Genomic DNA, 19256 nt, shown 5'->3' on the forward strand with positions numbered 1-19256 from the left:
CTGTATGCAGTAAGCTCTTGAGCTCCACCTAGTGGACATATATACTTTTTTTTTGTTTTTACTTTTTATTTACTTCTGTATAAATTGTAATGAAGGTTCAAAACCACAAAGTCTTCATTATTACAGCGATTTATTAGACCATTTAACACAAAGCACAACATCATAATAATATCATACAACCCTCCAATGAGTTGTTACTGAGCGAAAACAGAATAATACCACTGGTTAAGATCTGGGTATACACAGCGCAGATGATTCTAGTATTTAGTGCCAAGCAGCGAGCGTTTCATGAAATAACATCCGCAGCTACGAGTATGAATCACAACTAGATCTATTTACATCATTCATTAGCAAAAATAAAATTAGGTTTTCTAAAATAAATTTGACTTAAAGACGCCATCTAGTCTTGTTCCCGTAAATCTTAATCAATTTCTTATGATTCTAGTATATTTATATAACTTTTTATTATCTAAAGGGTCCATATATATATATATATATATATATATATATACTATATATTTATACATATGATCACTGGGGATCCGACTGATGGGAACCCTATTGATCCCGAGAACAGGAATCCAAAAGATTCCCCTGTGAATGGAACAATGGTGAATATTCAATTTTTTTTACTTTTATGGGGCTGACCCCGAGAGTGGGCTCCAGATGTCCCCTGTGTGTAAGGAGCAGTGGTGCGTATGCTTGATTCACTTTTATGGGGCCAATCTCAAAAACAGGGCTCCTGAAGTCTCCTGTGTACATACCGTGTCTATGCTTGACCACCCTCCATTCATTCCTATGGGGTAGAACCCAAAACAGGGCTCCTAAAGTCTCCTGTGTGCATACAGTAGTGGTGCGTATGCTCGACCACCCTCCATTCACTTCTATGGGACCAATCCCAAGAACAGGCCTCCTGAAGTCTCCTATGTGTATACAGTAGTGGTGCGTATGCTTGACCACCCTCGATTCACTCCTAGGGGCCGAACACAAGAATGGGGCTCTTGAAGTATCCTATGTGCACATAGTTGTGGTGCGTATGCTTGACCCCCCTCCATTCACTTCTATGGGGCAGAATCCAAAAAGAGCTCCTCAAGTGTCCTGTGTGCAGACAGTTGTAGTGCGTATGCTTGACCACCCTCCATTCACTTCTATGGGGAAGAATCCATGAACAGGGCACCTGAAATCTCCTGTGTGCATACAGTAGTGGTGCGTATGCTTTATCACCTTCCATTAACTTCTATGGGCAGAATCCAAAAAGAGCTCCTCAAGTGTCCTGCGTGCATACAGTTGTAGTGCGTATGCTTGACCACCCTCCATTCACTTCTATGGGGAAGAATCCATGAACAGGGCACCTGAAATCTCCTGTGTGCATACAGTAGTAGTGCGTATGCTTTATCACCTTCCATTAACTTCTATGGGGCAGAATCCAAAAAGAGCTCCTCAAGTGTCCTGTGTGCATACAGTTGTAGTGCGTATGCTTGACCACCCTCCATTCACTTCTATGGGGAAGAATCCATGAACAGGGCACCTGAAATCTCCTGTGTGCATACAGTAGTGGTGCGTATGCTTTATCACCTTCCATTAACTTCTATGGGGCAGAATCCAAAAAGAGCTCCTCAAGTGTCCTGTGTGCATACAGTTGTAGTGCGTATGCTTGACCACCCTCCATTCACTCCTAGGGGTTGAACACAAGAACGGGGCTCCTGAAGTCTCCTATGTGCACATAGTTGTGGTGCATATGCTTGACCACCCTCCATTCACTTCTATGGTGAAGAATCCATGAACAGGGCACCTGAAATCTCCTGTGTGCATACAGTAGTGGTGCGTATGCTTTATCACCTTCCATTCACTTCTATGGAACCAATCCCAAGAACAGGGCTCGAGAAGTCTCCTGTGTGCATACAGTAGTGGTGCGTATGCTTGAACACCCTCCATTCACTTTTGTGGGCCCAATCTCAAGAATAGGGTGAATGGACCAGTAATGCGTATGCTTGACCACCTTCTATTTATGTCTATGGGGAACAGTGCTCCTGATGTTCCCTGCAGGAATCGAGCGGTGGTGAGCATGCTTAACCGTTTCTCACCAAACCATCACTATGCTAGTCCCATAGAAGTGAATGGACTGGTGGTGAAGTGTGCCCACCACCTCTACATTCACACACAGGGCACTTCGGAATCAGTAGTGGTGCCGAAACCCCAGCGATTCTTATATATATATATATATATATATATATATATATATATATATATATATATCACTGATCATGTGGCATTTAGTGGAAAAAAACCTTTTTTTTATTGCATAAAACTGGAAGATCCCTTTAATAAATTGAGGTCTACAGCTGCAGGGGGGGGGGACCTGAAGGGATAGAAATCGGACGGCGTTATACATTTATATTCTCCTCTTAGGGCCTCTGAATCATAATTGCAGAGACATTGGTCCTTACAAAATAGGATTACTTTGATTAAACAGCGCCACCCTTGCTCCCAGGTTGTGTCTGGTATTGCAGTTCATCCCCATTCAAGTGAATGAGATTAAAATGCTATTCCAGACACATCCTATGAACAGGACAATGGCATTTTCTGGAAAAATGATCACCTTTTTTTTTTAAAAAAAAAAAAATAATGCCCAAAACAAGGTGATAATTACCCCAAAAATAAAAATGACCCGGTAAATTTTAATTTTAGTGATTTTTTTTCAAGGGACTGATGATTTAAACAAAGGTATACTTAAAGGGCATTCTTATCTATAAATTTTGTAGCATATCCATACTAATGTCTTGTAGATTTGGGTCACACCTCCGCTTTCTGAGGTATTTTTACAACACCTATAATAATGAATGGAGAGTGCTGCGCATGCGCAGCTGCTTCTCCACTGACAACTGTCAGGGCTCCATACATGTAACTTGAGGCATGTGAGACTCAACTACAAAATCTCCAACAGTGCTCCCAACTATAACAAGTATTGGCCGTTTATTGTGGGACAAAAGGATCTTTTGGTGCCGCCCTAGACTACAGGAAATGAATAGAGAGTGCTGCACATGCGCAGCTGCTTCTCCATTGACAACTGTCAGGGCCCCATACATGTAACTTGAGGCATGTGAGACCCAACTGGAAAATCTCCAACAGTGCACTCAACTATAATAAGTATTGGCCTTTTATTGCGGACCAAAAAGGATATTTTGGTGCTCCCCTAGACTACAGAAAATGAATAGAGAGTGCTGCACATGTGCAACTCCTTCTCCACTGACAACTGCCAGGGACCTATACCTGTAACTTGAGGCATGTGAGACCCAACTGGAAAATCTCCAACAGCACTGTGCACCCAACTATAACAAGTATTGGACTTTTATTGTGGGTCTAAAGGATCTTTTGATGTCGCCTAGACTACAGGAAATGAATAGAGAGTGCTGCACATGCGCAGCTGCTTCTCCACTGACAACTGTCAGGGACCTGTTCATGTAACTTGAGGCATGCGAGACCAAACTGCAAAATCTCCAACAGTGCCCTCAACTATAACAGGTATTGGCTTTTTGTTGTGGGACAAAAGGATCTTTTGGTGCCGCCTAGACTACAGGAAATGAATAGAGTGCTGCACATGCACAGCTGCTTCTCTACTGACAACTGTCAGGGCCCCATACATGTAACTTGAGTCATGTGAGACCCAACCGCAAAATCTCTAAGTATAACAAATATTGGCCTTTGATTTGTGGGACAAAAGGATCTTTTGGTGCCCCCCTAGATTACAGGAAATGAATAGAGTGCTGCACATGCGCAGCTGCTTCTCTACTGACAACTGTCAGGGCCCCATACATGTAACTTGAGGCATGCGAGACCCAACTACAAATACTCCAACTATAACAGGTATTAACCTTATATTGTGGGCCAAAAGGATCTTTTGGTGTCCCCCCTAGACTCCAGGACCCCGGTGTGACTGCAACTACTCCATCCACTATAGTACCACCCATGGAGGGGATGGTTATACATACGTGCTAAGTGTGGTTTTACCTTTGGCATCCAATCATATACTCGTAGTAGCTGTCAGCTAAAAATGACTAGCCGCCACCCCATGGGGGCAGCTCTTTCTTGTCTCAAAGCAATAGGCTTTTCGTTGTTTTTTTTTAAATTTCCTTAATTTCGATCATGAAGAATTAGGTGGTCGACCTCATACAAAAATTTCTAGAAAAAACAAAAAACATTGGGAACATTACTTGATCTACAAAGTTGGTTTCATAATTACGAGGATCAACTGGTTTGCTAGTGATGCTGTACACGCTGATCTCTGTAGGTGTGGGAAGATGAGGGGAAAAAAAAAGGCTTTGATGACCCTATCCGACCCCTGGGCCAAAAGGCCGGAATATAGGACATACTTAGAGTTACAATGTTAGGGTTTAGTAGACAGATCGGGATGTGATTACGGTGGAAATCGAAGATCTTAGAACCAGAATTCTGACACAAATATGTTGACGTTGACGATGTTCTTGTGGGACACCACTCCACCCATGACGTAGCTCATCTCCAGCTTCAGGACGGTTTGGAATGGACCTACGATGGGTTTAATTTGACGTACGACACCTGGGTAGAGAGGAAAAAAAAGATCTGGTAAGTGAAGAAGTTTTGCTTTGAGAGAAAATGTGTTGTAAAATGCGTGGGACAATTTGGCTTTTGTGTCACACTAACGCGTTTTCCCATTGGTTCAATGAACTGTCACACGGAGATTTGCACAAACGTCATCAACTGGCATGGCGTCATCGGACTCTGTTCAGATTGCAGATTCTGACACTCCACCCGATGTTTTCTCTTTTGTCTCAGATCAACACAGGCAGACTCGGGCGTCGACCTGCTGTGTGCTGATCCATAGGCAGGCTAGCAAGAGTTAATCTCTGCTCATCTCCTTGCTCATTTGATCACATGTTGTTGGGAGACCTATCACATCTGCTTGCCTCCTATTTATGCAGGTTGAATCCTTCCACCCATGCCAGCTATAGTTTATCTTTGTTGGTCTGTGAGGTGTGGTGTCCCAAACTTCCTGGAGATAGTTGTGCTAATTGTTTGGTGCGGTTATGGAGTTTACCCCTGTTGCTTTGTACTTCCCTCCTGTTCTTGTGTTTCCTCCTGAATCTCTAATTGTCTGAACCTTTCTATGTGTGTGCTGTGTGACAGAATGTTGGTTTTCCCTTATCTGTCTTAATCTGTGGACTTCACCATACTCCTACCCCGTCCCGCCCTGAGAGAGGGGAATCAGATCAGGATTGGTCAGGAGCAGGACCAGGAATGAGACTCAGGCATCTCCACCATCAGGAGTATCCCTGAGATTAGGGATAGCATAGGGTCCCCTAGCTTGATGAACAGCTTAGGAGCCCCGGTTCCCCGCTATGCCATAGTAATGGTGAGACCAGGAATGAGACTCAGGCATCTCCACCTTCAGGAGTATCCCTGAGATTAGGGATAGCATAGGGTCCCCTAGCTTGATTAACAGCTTAGGAGCCCCAGTTCTTGATTAACAGCTTAGGAGCCCCAGTTCCCCGCTATGCCATAGTAATGGTGAGACCAGGAATAAGACTCAGGCATCTCCACCTTCAGGAGTATCCCTGAGATTAGGGATAGCATAGGGTCCCCTAGCTTGATGAACAGCTTAGGAGCCCCGGTTCCCCGCTATGCCATAGTAATGGTGAGACCAGGAATGAGACTCAGGCATCTCCACCTTCAGGAGTATCCCTGAGATTAGGGATAGCATAGGTCTTCCTAGCTTAAGGGACAGCTTAGGAGCCCCAGCTCCCCGCTATCCCATAGTAATTGTGAGACCAGGAATGAGACTCAGGCATCTCCACCTTCAGGAGTATCCCTGAGATTAGGGATAGAATAGGGTCCCCTAGCTTGATTAACAGCTTAGGAGCCCCAGTTCCCCGCTATGCCATAGTAATGGTGAGACCAGGAATAAGACTCAGGCATCTCCAACTTCAGGAGTATTCCTGAGATTATAGATAGCATATGTCTTCCTAGCTTAAGGGACAGTTTAGGAGCTCCAGTTCCCTGCTATCCCATAGTAATCATGAGACCAGGAATGAGACTCAGGCATCTCCACCTTCAGGAGTATCCCTGAAATTAGGGTTAGCATAGGGTCCCCTAGCTTGAGGGGCAGCTTAAGGGCGGCTTTGCACGTTGCGACATTGCACGTGCGATGTCGGTGGGGTCAAATCGAAAGTGACGCACATCCGGCGTCGCAGTCGATATCGCAACGTGTAAAACATTTTTGATACGATGAACGAGCGCAAAAGCGTTGTTATAGTATTATCGCTGCAGCCTCCGACATTTCCATAATGCCGATGCAGCGACAGGTGCGATGTTGTTCCTCGCTCCTGCGGCAGCGCACATCGCTGTGTGTGAAGCCGCAGGAGCGAGGATCATCACCTTACCTGCCACCGGCTGCAATGAGAAGGACGGAGTTGGGCGGGATGTTTACATCCTGCTCATCTCCGCCCCTCCACTTCAATTGGCCGCCTGCCGTGTGACGTCGCTGTGACGCCGCACGACCCGCCCCCTTAGGAAGGAGGCGGGTCGCTGGCCAGAGGGACGTCGCACGGCAGGTATGTGCGTGTGAAACTGCCGTAGCGATAATAATCGCTACGGCAGCTTTCACTAGATATTGCACGTGCGACGGGGGCGGGACTATCGCTGCAGCATCGGTAACACATTGTTACCAATGTCGCAGCGTGCAAAGCCCGCCTAAGAGTTCTGGTTACTTGCAATCCCATAGTCATCATGACAAGAACATTGTCAAACCTGTTATTTCAGGGTTTTAGAATTCCGGGCCAAAAATCAGTATTCTTCTTAAGACGAAATATTCTAAATGTCGGGTTCCAGTTCTGATAATATCTAGAATATCTTGTACCTATATATAGTGAAATATTGGATGTATATATTTTTATATATGATTAGTGTTTGTTCTTGCAATTACTTTTTCTACCTCTGAACTCACTATTTTGTATTACTGGGACATTTTGTAGAAAAAGGTATAAATTTTGAAAAGAAAAATTGGCCCTTCCTAGCTGAGATAAGTAGGGGTCTGGTCACATTTGAATAGAAGTATGTAAGGACATTGGATTGCAGCACAAGGCGAGGGTGTGGTACATATTGCACTCAGATTTTAGATATAAAGCTTCAAAGATTTAAAGGGACATTTCACTTCTATACAACAATAGACAGGGCGCATTACAGTACATCAGAGATGTCATATAGAATACTAATGTGATATTATAACTGCAGATTTAACATCACCTTGATATAAACTTCCAGTATTTAATGGTGCCTTACAGGAAGTTGGGGAATTTCTGTCTCTCCACAGGAAGTAGAGGCGGATCTTTGTTTAACTACAGGAAGTGAGGTCATTGTCTCTCTACAGGAAGTGAAGGTGGGGCTTTGTCTCTCTACAGGAAGTGAAGGTGGGGCTTTGTCTCTCTACAGGAAGTGAAGGTGGGGCTTTGTCTCTCTACAGGAAGTGAAGGTGGGGCTTTGTCTCTCTACAGGAAGTGAGGGCGGGGCTTTGTCTCTCTACAGGAAGTGAGGTCTTTGTTTCTCTACAGGAAGTGAAGTCTTTGTCTCTCTACAGGAAGTGAAGGCGGGGCTTTGTCTCTCTACAGGAAGTGAAGGTGGGGCTTTGTCTCTCTACAGGAAGTGAAGGCGGGGCTTTGTCTCTCTACAGGAAGTGAGGTCATTGTCTCTCTACAGGAAGTGAAGGTGGGGCTTTGTCTCTCTACAGGAAGTGAAGGTGGGGCTTTGTCTCTCTACAGGAAGTGAAGGTGGGGCTTTGTCTCTCTACAGGAAGTGAAGGTGGGGCTTTGTCTCTCTACAGGAAGTGAAGGCGGGGCTTTGTCTCTCTACAGGAAGTGAGGTCTTTGTTTCTCTACAGGAAGTGAAGTCTTTGTCTCTCTACAGGAAGTGAAGGCGGGGCTTTGTCTCTCTACAGAAAGTGAAGGCGGGGCTTTGTCTCTCTACAGGAAGCGAGGTTTTTGTGTCTCTACAGGAAGTGAGGGCAGGTCTTTGTTTCTCTACAGTATGTGGGGGCGGGTTTTTATCTTTCTACAGAAAATGGGAGCAGTTCTTTGTCTCTCTACAGGAAGTGAGGGCAGCAGTTTGTCTCTCTACAGGAAGTGAGGGCAGCAGTTTGTCTCTCTACAGGAAGTGAGGGCAGCAGTTTGTCTCTCTACAGGAAGTGAGGGCAGCAGTTTGTCTCTCTACAGGAAGAGAGGGCAGGTCTTTGTTTCTGTACAGGAAGCAGGGGCAGGTATTTGTCTTTTTAGAGAAAGTGGGGGCAGGTCTTTGTCTCTCTTCAGGAAGTGAGGGCAGTTCTTTGTTCCTATACAAGAAGTAGGTGTGAGTCTTTGTCTCCCTACAGGAAGTATAGGCAGGTCTTTGTCTCTCTACAGAAAGTAGGGGTGGGTCACTATAGGAAATGAAGGCAGGCCTTTGTCTCTCTGCAAGAGGTGGAGTCAGATCTTTGTCTACCTACAGAAAGTAGGAGTGGGTCTCTACAGGAAGTGGGGGCAGGTCTTTGTCTCAATAGAGGAAGTGAACGCAGGTCTTTGTCTCTCTACAGGAAGTAGGGGTGGGTTTCTACAGGTGGTGAAGTAAGGTCTTTGTCTCTCTACAGGAAGTGGGGGCGTGTCATTGTCTTTCTACAGGAAGTAAGAGTGGGTCTCTACAGCAAGTGAAGGCAGGTCTTTGTCTCCCTACAGGAAGTAGGGGTGGGTCTCTACAGGAAGTAGGGGTGGGTCTCTACAGGAAGTAGGGGTGGGTCTCTACAGGAAGCGAAGGCAGGTCTTTGTCTCTCTACAGGAAGTAGGTTCGGTCTTTGTCTCTTCACAGAAAGTGGGAAGTGAGTCTTCGCTTTGCTACAGGAAGTGGGGATATGTCTTTGTCTTGCTACAGGAAGTGAGGGTGGGTCTTTGTCTCTCCATACAAAGTGGGTTTTTGTCTCGCTACAGGAAATGGAGGCAGATCTTTGTCTGTTCATACAAATTGGGGGAGGATCTTTGTCTCTCTACAGGAAATGGGATTATTTCTTTGCTTTCACTCCTATGTCTGTCAATGTGCATACAGGCATATCAGAGATGAGGAAATTCAGTTCAGGGCAAACAATCCATTAAATAATAGTATGATTTAAGAAGTGAGAGAAAGGATATTCCAGCACCTATGGTTCTGGCAGGGTGCTGATAAAGACAAACTGTCCACTGAAAAAGAATAGATGGCAAATTATAAAGCATGAAAACAAAGACTGTTCCACGACACTTTGAATAGTAAACAAAAAAGGGTTCATGGGTGGAAAATAATTTGAAAAATGGAGGAAGCCATAAGAAATAGAATAGCGGGGTCATCAATGAGAGTCCATACATATTTACATGCTGCTAATGACAGTTGGGTATTTTTCTTGTATACATGACACAATTTATAGAAAACCTCAGTGAATGTTAAGGTTGAGGCCAAACCCCAAGCAAAAATTGCTAAGTTCATCGGTAACACACTGGACATACAGAAGTTAGAGCTGAAATTGGAGTGAGGTTTGGGCCCGGGACCAGCATTATGATCCCAATAAGGAGTAGTATTAACCTCAGAGGCGTATACGTATCTTTAGGGTTTGGCGTGTGTAAAATGGCTTCAGAATTCGTCTGCTTTGGCAACCGGGGAAAACCAACGTTTTTTAAACTGACAAAAATGCAGCTCTCTGGAATCACTCAAACTTAGAAAGGCTTAACAATGTCTGGCATTAATGCTTCTGGGATCAAACATCTGGCCCGGCTTCCATCGAAGGCTCGGTACTGTGGCCAGAGACTCTTCTATAGCTTTCCAGGGACTGTGTGATAAATGTGTCAGCACCTATCGACTTTACAGGTCATTAGTAAGTCTAAATTTAAAGGGGAGTTCCATAAAAAAATATGTTTTGTTTTAACTGATTGGTTATCATCAAAAACCATCCTAGGTTTTTGTTCTGATGATATCTTGTTGTTTAAGGAAGTTGAGACCATGTGAGCAATGTCTAGAGTTTCCGGTTTATCACTTCCCGTTCAGTGGATTGTCATGTGACCTCTTTTGGATTTTCTGAATGACTGAGTTGAGAAGCTCATTTACTATAACCCACAATAAATAGATCTGTCCCTTTAAAAGTTTTGTCTTACTATACAACTCTTTTCTATAGGGACATTATGGATGAACGCCTCTCACTAAAAAAACCTTTATGAGTCAGGGGGGAAGTTGATTCTGCTGTAGTGGACCCACAAGTCTTAAAAAGAGCTGAAAAGTTGATTTACAGCAAGGATCTAACACTGGTGAGAATTTGATCAGACTTCTGATTAGTCTGCTATCAAACACTTCAGCTGCACTTCCTTCACACAGAAACAATTTGGAATATTTAAGTGCTACAACAAAAACTGCCACTTTAGAGTATGCTTGCAGATTCCGCTGCAGTGGACCAACCAGGCTTAAAAGTGATGAAGAGTTGATTTATAGCAATGACCTAACACTGGTAACAATCTGCCCAGACCTCTGATTTGTCTGCTACCAAACACTTCAGCTGCACTTCCTTCACACAGAAACAATTTGGGATATTTAAGTCCTACTGACCTAACACTGGTGACAATTTGCCCAGACCTCTGATTAGTCTGCTTGCAAACACTTCAGCTGCACTTCCTTCACACAGAAATATTTTAGGATATTTAAGTCCTACCACAAAAACTACCACTTTAGAGTATGCTTGCAGATTCCGCTGTTTTCGACCCACCAGGCTTAAAAAGTGGTGAAAAGTTGATTTACAACAAGGACCTAACACTGGTGGTGCCACTTTGCTCAGATTTGTGACCAGTCTGCTGGCAAACACTTCAGCTGCACTTCCTTCACACAGAAACAATTTGGGATATTTTAGTCTTACCACAAAAACTGTCACTTTAGGGTAAGCTTGCAAAATTCTTCCCATGTTTTCGGTTTGGATTCCCTTGCAAAAAATGTGACTGTTGGCAAGTATGGAATTGAGGGAATAAGCACATTGTCTAGCACCCACTAAAAATAGATCTGTCCCTTTAAAGACATTTTCTTACTATATAACTCTTATCTATCGGAATAGCATGGACGAGGGCCTCCCACTAAACAAAACCCTTTATGAGTCAGGGGGGAGAATTGATTGTGCTGTGATGGACCCACCAGGCTTAAAAAGAATTGAAAAGTTGATTTACAGCAAGGACCTAACACTGGTGACAATTTGGTCAGACTTCTGATTAGTCTGCTAGCAAACACTTAGCTGCACTTCCTTCACACAGAAACAATTTGGGATATTTAAGTCTTACCACAAAAACTGTCACTTTAGGGTAAGCTTGGAAAAATATTCCCCTGTTTTCTGTTTGGATTCCCTTGCAAAAAATGTGACTGTTGGCAAGTATGGAAATGAGGGAATGAGCACATTGTCTAGCACCCACTATAAATAGATCTGTCCCTTTAAAAGGGTTGTCTTACTATACAACCTTTTTCTATAGGGACATCATGGATGAAGGCCTTCCACTAAAAAAAACAAACTTTATAAGTCAGGGAGGAAGTTGATTTAGCTGTAGTGGACCCACAAGGCTTAAAAAGAGGTGAAAAGTTGATTTACAGCAAGGACCTAACACTGGTTACAATTTGCTCAGACTTGCGACTAGTCTGCTTGCAAACACTTCAGCTGCACTTCCTTCATACAGAAACAATTTGGTATATTTAAGTCCTACTGACCTAACACTGGTGACAATTTGCCCAGACCTCTGACAAAAACTACCACTCTACAGTATGCTTGCAGATTCCGCTGCGGTGGATCCACCAGGCTTTAAAAAGAAGTGAAAAGTTGATTTACAGCAACGAACTAGCACTGGTAACACTTTGCTCAGACTTGCGTCTAGTCTGCTTGCAAACACTTCCACTGCACTTCTTTCACACAGAAACAATTTGGGATATTTAAGTCTTACCACAAAAACTACCACTTTAGAGTATGCTTGCAGATTCCGCTGTGGTGAACCCACTAGGCTTAAAAAGAGGTGGAAACTTGATTTACAACAAGGACCTAACACTGGTGGTGCCACTTTGCTCAGACTTGTGACCAGTCTGCTGGCAAACACTTCAGCAGCACTTCCTTCACACAGAAACAATTTGGGATATTTAAGTCTTACCACAAAAACTGTCACTTTAGGGTAAGCTTGCAAAAATCTTCCCCTGTTTTCGGTTTGGATTCCCTTGCAAAAAATGTGACTGTTGGCAAGTATGGAATTGAGGGAATGAGCACATTGTCTAGCACCCACTAAAAATACATCTGTCCCTTTAAAAGGCCTCCCACTAAGAAAACTTTATAAGTCAGGGGGGAAGTTGATTTTGCTGTAGTGGGCCCACGTCCTACAACAAAAACTGCCACTTTAGAGTACGTTTGCAGATTCTGCTGCGGTGGACCAAACAGGCTTAAAAGTGATGAAAAGTTGATTTATAGCAATGACCTAACACTGGTGACAATTTGCCCAGACCTCTGATTAGTCTGCTTGCAAACACTTCAGCTGCACTTCCTTCACACAGAAATATTTTAGGATATTTAAATCCTACCACAAAAACTACCACTTTAGAGTATGCTTGCAGATTCCGCTGTTTTGGACCCACCAGGCTTAAAAAGTGGTGAAAAGTTGATTTATAGCAACGACCTAACACTGGTGACAATTTGCCCAGACCTCTGATTAGTCTGCTTGCAAACACTTCAGCTGCACTTCCTTCACACAGAAACAATTCGGGATATTTAAGTCCTACTGACCTAACACTGATGACAATTTGCCCAGACCTCTGATTAGTCTGCTTGCAAACACTTCAGCTGCACTTCCTTCACTCAGAAATATTTTAGGATATTTAAGTCCTACCACAAAAACTACCACTTTAGAGTACGCTTGCAGATTCCGCTGTTTTGGACCCACCAGGCTTAAAAAGTGGTGAAAAGTTGATTTATAGCAACGACCTAACACTGGTGACAATTTGCCCAGACCTCTGATTAGTCTGCTTGCAAACACTTCAGCTGCACTTCCTTCACACAGAAACAATTCGGGATATTTAAGTCCTACTGACCTAACACTGATGACAATTTGCCCAGACCTCTGATTAGTCTGCTTGCAAACACTTCAGCTGCACTTCCTTCACTCAGAAATATTTTAGGATATTTAAGTCCTACCACAAAAACTACCACTTTAGAGTACGCTTGCAGATTCCGCTGTTTTGGACCCACCAGGCTTAAAAAGTGGTGAAAAGTTGATTTATAGCAACGACCTAGCACTGGTGACACTTTGCTCAGACTTGTGACTAGTCTGCTGTCAAACACTTCAGCTGCACTTCCCTCACACAGAAACAATTTGGGATATTTAAGTCCTACCACAAAAAGCTTGCAGAAATTTTACCCTGTTTGGATTCACCTCGCACATAATGTGTCTGTTGTCAAGTATGAGATTTTATAAGAGTATCCTCATAGCAGCATGGAAGTTTGAGTGGGCTACGACAGTCTTTGTATACTTGTCCAGCTTGGCAGACTACATATATTTAGTTTTTTTGGCTTTATCTCTTTTTTTATGTTATTATGATCACTACTGGAAGGGTCACTGGACTTTTTTAAAAACCTCAATAGTGGAGGATACTTGTTGATTTACAGTCCATAAAGTCTTACAGAAATATGTCTTGAGTCCTCCATTGTCTTTGAGGTCTTGATAAGGATCTGACGGGAGGCTGTCAACACTTGCTCTACTTAAAAGGCTGAGAAGAAAGGACATTTCTCCATCCTCCGGTAGCCAAAACATGAACTTTAACCCTCTTGTGTCAATTGGTAATCGTATTTATGAAGGCCTCGGGTGCAAACAAATGTTTCCCCCTGTGTGGGCCAATCTAGTGATGGCTTTGAGGTTAAGATGTTGTCCTACCACGGAGGATAATGTAAATTATGAGCTTACAACGAGACACTTAAGAGTCCTTGAAGTTATGAAGATGCTACCACCTTGCCATGATATCATTTATGAACGTCTACTAGGTGTTATTATGTAGGCACATTGCTCCATTTTTGGGGGGGAATCCCTGGGGGAATTCTCTGGGAGAATTTTTGGAAGAGATAGAAAAGGCCTTCAGCAACCTCCTGTGCTTGAGGAGTAATAACTGTTCTTGGTACTAGGCACAGCTTTTACGAGTGAATTCATGTATTTAAAGTTTTTGGAATCGGCAGTAGACAAACACACAATTCAGAGCTTCATCCGGCATCCAGTGTTTCGCACACACTCTTCTTCAGGTGCTCCTCCTTCCTCAGTCCACCTCTGGATGGTGGTCACTCTGGTTACAGGTGATCTTGAATCTCAGTAGCTTCATCACTTTCACACCTAATACCCTCATCCCAGTTGAGGCTGATTCTTCACCTACAGTATGGTCACTCCGGGGTTTTGACTGCTCGCTTGGTCTTTTGTTTCATCAGCAGTTCAGGCGGCAACTCTACACCCTTGGTAATTACACCTCTCTGTTTCTTTAGTGTCCAGATTCTCCTGTCTCCCCCCTTCCCCTCATCGACCTCTCTCATTACCACAAAAACACCACTGCCGCCCTCTATATGTGTCATGCTACTACCATGTCAGACTCTGTCCACACTGAGACGGACAACCAACATATCATACACTGCCCGGGGGTACTATGTCAGGCCGAATAGGAACCAGGGCCAGGTCATCGGCCTGGACCTCCCTACCTTTAATGGTACCTCCAAGGTGAGGGGGAGCGCAGGTGCCCCAGTCTTAAGACCAGCATAGGTTTCCCTGTGTCCCCTAGTCACCCATGACAATATGTTCCTCAGTTCTCATGTCACTAAGGAGTTGTGACGCCCTGGCACCACCAGGTGGTCACAGAAGAGTACTACACCCTACATAATACCTTCCCGCACAAGGTTCCATCAGCCACAAAATCCTAGCCACCCCCCCAGGGTAGGACGGACACACCAGTGGGCAGGACCAGGCGGATAGGGAGTGCCCACCTAGGGGTCTTGAGGATCCGGGGGGTGGGAACAAGTTAGTCAAGTCTAGTCTAAGTCTGAGTTTGAAGTTGGAGGTTAAGTAGAGAGGAGTGACAGTGACAGACTGTCAGAGGAAAGCTGAGCCTAGTGGAGAGTAGACAGGGTAGTGGCCCTGGTCTACTGGCTAGGTGGCAGGCGGAGAACCGTGTCCAAAGGCGACGGAAATACGATCGTGGGAGATCCAGAGTGGACCGGGACAGGGTTGGAGCCCACCGGTACCAATAGCGGAGATCCGGTCCGGAAACCATGCACAGGCAGGGTACCTGGACCCTAGTTAGAAGACGGTTGCAAGTCCCTTCTCTAATTCACCAGGCCGGGAGCAGGTTTCAAGCCTAGCTCCAGAAGCTTAGCCCAGATAGAGCGAAATGGCAGCCCACCGCAGGGGATAGGGTATCCGCAAACACCCACTGAAATCCCAAGGGTCAGTTTTCACGGGCACGTCTCCCAACCAGAACATACCGGGAGTGGACTTCTCCCGTTCCAGACGGAGTCGTCCAAAAGTAAGGAAAATTATAGAGTGCCGGAGGAAGGGACATTGGTACACAAGCCGGGTGTGGGACCCGAGTACACCCGGACGGGGCAGCCGGCCACTGACACCTTGGTTTACCAACGGACTTGTGTGTAATTCTTCCACAGTGAGTACACCAACACTCCCCGGCCAGGCACGCCATCTCCGGCCCACATCACTCCCCGTGTTCTGGACACTGGGCCCCAGGGCATCCATCTCTGGAGGGGTTAACATCCAGCTGCTATCCCATCTCTCCCGGGTGCACCCCAACAGCAGCGGTGGTACCATATCTTACCACGCACCGTGGGTGGCGTCACGAAGTATCTACAGCAATCCCTGTACAAATATGTCCCCTTTTTATTTGAGTGTCCGCGCGACCCCCGGGTCCGGAAATCCCTCGAGCCACTGCGGATTCGGATCTGAGCAGCCCGGCTGCTACTGACGTGGTGGGGGGGCACAGGGGCAGCCCTCTAAATCTACTCCATATGGGTAGGCATGGCTTACTCTACTCTGGAGTATCACAAAGGCAATGTCCTCATCTATAAACCTGAGGTGACCCATCACATCACACTCAGATGTGTCTTCTTCCCATTTACAAGCATACAAGTAATAGGTTATATTAAAGGGAATCTGTCATCAGGTTTTTGCTATCTCATCAGACAGCAACTAATGTAGACAAAGAGATCCTGAATCCAATAGTGTATAACATAGATTACTGGATGCGGCTGTTCTGAAACAGAGAAATCAGATTCAGGAACTGAGATTGCTTTACATTCACTGTGAGGTGTCAATCACAGCAGGGGGCGTGTGGGACTGGCATGCAGTTGAGTTTCTAGTCCTGTAATGCTAATCATAGGGTGATAAACCCTATACGTAAACAATAGCTCACACACAGATAAGAGAAGCACAGCTGCTTATTGTTTTTAAACTCTTGCAGCATGTTGTCCTCAGCTTACATAGCAAAACCCTGCTGACAGATTCCCTTTAAGTAGTGTAATTCCCACCTGTTCCACTTGTACTGTGCAACTGACCCTGAGTGTCAGGAAACCCATAAATAACCCATTCCAACACACTTTCCACCCCAATGGACAGAGACATTTGCCTCTAACAGCGGAGGGCAGATCGGAGATCCACCCATTGCTGTTAACTAGTTAAATCCCACTAGCAATCTTTGACAGTGGGATTTAACGAGCGCTGGCAGGGGCGCCGATGGGTTATCATGACAGCCGAGGGTCATCCGATGACCCCTGTATCTGTCATTCATGACATACTTTCTGTGAACACCGCCATTCACAGAATATCAGCATTTGTGCTGTACGGAGCGATGCTGATGCCCTGCACTGTACAGCACAAGCGATCGGAAGTCCCCCTAAGGGGAATAGTAAAAGCAATAAAAAGTGTGAAAAAAAGAAGAAGAAGGGAGGAAAAAAACAATGCAATGATAAAAAAAAAATATCATAAAACATAAACAAGCGCACTCAACATAAGTCCAGGTGCAGGCTAAACAGTACGTAACTTAAAGGGACGTTCGCTCTTGTTAGACGGCTAACAGGAATAGCATTTTCATCTCTCTTATAGGCATGGGTGAAGGTCATCATCACCCAATATCGGGCAGTTAAGGGGCACACTAACCAGTAGACGGACAAACAATGGGGACTACTTGGGTGCTTTGGTGCCCTCTGGTGGCCACCACAGGGACTACAGCAATGTATATGATTTCAACTAATGGTAGGGAATGACCCTTTAAAATTAAAACGTTGGTTCCATTGCGCTGTTCTAGGTGTTAGATGACCTCATTACAACTCAATAAAGTGGTCCCCCAGCTTCCCTACAATCTTGCATGGCCAGTTTTCCTATGTAGCTGCCATTACTGATATTGCTAGAAGGTCTCGGAAATCATAGTTGTCGTGACAAGTAGCCATATTGGATTTCACATCGCTTTCCCCCCAAAAAATAAAAAAGTAAGAAATGACGGAGTGGTGTTTTATCAGCTTGACAGCTAAAAAGTCGATCAGGTGTAATACTACATTTCTCCAGCAGTGGCCACTGTAGCTAACTAAAAAATACATACAGCTGCACTCTAGAATGCTAACAATGAATAAGGGAACTCTGGTATTGCATTACTGCTATAGGAATATTTGAAAAAAGAGATACTGAGCTTATGTAATGACCAATGCATGTGAGCCCAGTAACCAACGACAAGGTGATCTCTCATATACTGGGACCCTAACTTAACTTAGAGTGCAGCTGTATATATTTTGCAGTTATATTGTTTTTTTCAGCTAGCACCTGTTCATACCTGTTGTATGTGCGGATCAGTCTTTTTGATACTCTGTAGTTAACTACCAAAAGTTAGAGAATCCAAATCGGTGACAATCATCTAACTGTGACCGCGAGTTTAATTGTGGATCATCTAAAAAAAATGTAGCAAATGCTTTTTAATCATCTTGGTGGAAGAGAATCAGAACTTACCGACTATATTGCCATCTATATAACGTTTCTGGATGTCAAAGGAGTCTCTTATGTTTCCCTCGGTGATATGGAATATAATGTCAGGCTGAGGACCGGGTGAATATGCAGGAGTCACCGCGCGGAGGAAGATAATCTCTGCGGAGACAACAGGTTACATATATATAACACAGGGAGGAAGAAGAGCAGCACCGGGGGGAAGAAGAGCAGCACCGGGGGGAAGAAGAGCAGCACAGGGAGGAAGAAGAGCAGCACAGGGAGGAAGAAGAGCAGCACAGGGAGGAAGAAGAGCAGCACAGGGAGGAAGAAGAGCAGCACAGGGAGGAAGAAGAGCAGCACCGGGGGGAAGAAGAGCAGCACCGGGGGGAAGAAGAGCAGCACCGGGGGGAAGAAGAGCAGCACAGGGAGGAAGAAGAGCAGCACCGGGGGGAAGAAGAGCAGCACAGGGAGGAAGAAGAGCAGCACAGGGAGGAAGAAGAGCAGCACAGGGAGGAAGAAGAGCAGCACAGGGAGGAAGAAGAGCAGCACAGGGAGGAAGAAGAGCAGCACAGGGAGGAAAAAGAGCAGCACAGGGAGGAAAAAGAGCGGCACAGGGAGGAAGAAGAGCGGCACAGGGAGGAAGAAGAGCGGCACAGGGAGGAAGAAGAGCGGCACAGGGAGGAAGTGAGCGGCACAGGGAGGAAGAAGAGCAGCACAGGGAGGAAGAAGAGCGGCAGAGGGAGGAAGAAGAGCAGCACAGGGAGGAAGAAGAGCAGCACAGGGAGGAAGAAGAGCGGCACAGGGAGGAAAAAGAGCGGCACAGGGAGGAAGAAGAGCGGCACAGGGAGGAAGAAGAGCAGCAAAGGGAGGAAGAAGAGCAGCACAGGGAGGAAAAAGAGCAGCACAGGGAGGAAAAAGAGCAGCACAGGGAGGAAGAAGAGCAGCACAGGGAGGAAGAAGAGCGGCACAGGGAGGAAGAAGAGCAGCACAGGGAGGAAGTGAGCGGCACAGGGAGGAAGAAGAGCAGCACAGGGAGGAAGAAGAGCAGCACAGGGAGGAAGAAGAGCAGCACAGGGAGGAAGAAGAGCAGCACAGAGAGGAAGAAGAGCAGCACAGGGAGGAAGAAGAGCAGCACAGGGAGGAAGAAGAGCAGCACAGGGAGGAAGAAGAGCAGCACAGGGAGGAAGAAGAGCAGTAAAGAGAGGAAGAAGAGCAGCACAGGGAGGA

The 19256-nt window shown here is 45.3% G+C and overlaps 1 protein-coding gene across 1 annotated transcript in view; it reads right to left on the reverse strand.

Moving 5' to 3' along the window:
• Positions 1-113: 113 nt before the first annotated feature.
• The window catches only part of FBLN1 (fibulin 1), a 98796-nt gene continuing 79653 nt past the window's right edge, over positions 114-19256 (reverse strand). Inside the window, exons 16-17 of the mRNA XM_075344201.1 lie at positions 18054-18188; positions 114-4575 (exon numbers count right to left, since the gene is read on the reverse strand). Coding sequence (XP_075200316.1) covers positions 4436-4575; positions 18054-18188 — 275 coding nt within the window. The 3' untranslated portion in view covers positions 114-4435. The remainder of the gene's footprint in view (positions 4576-18053; positions 18189-19256) is intronic.

The sequence above is a fragment of the Anomaloglossus baeobatrachus genome, chromosome 4 (assembly GCF_048569485.1).
Source record: "Anomaloglossus baeobatrachus isolate aAnoBae1 chromosome 4, aAnoBae1.hap1, whole genome shotgun sequence".
Classification (NCBI taxonomy): domain Eukaryota; kingdom Metazoa; phylum Chordata; class Amphibia; order Anura; family Aromobatidae; genus Anomaloglossus; species Anomaloglossus baeobatrachus.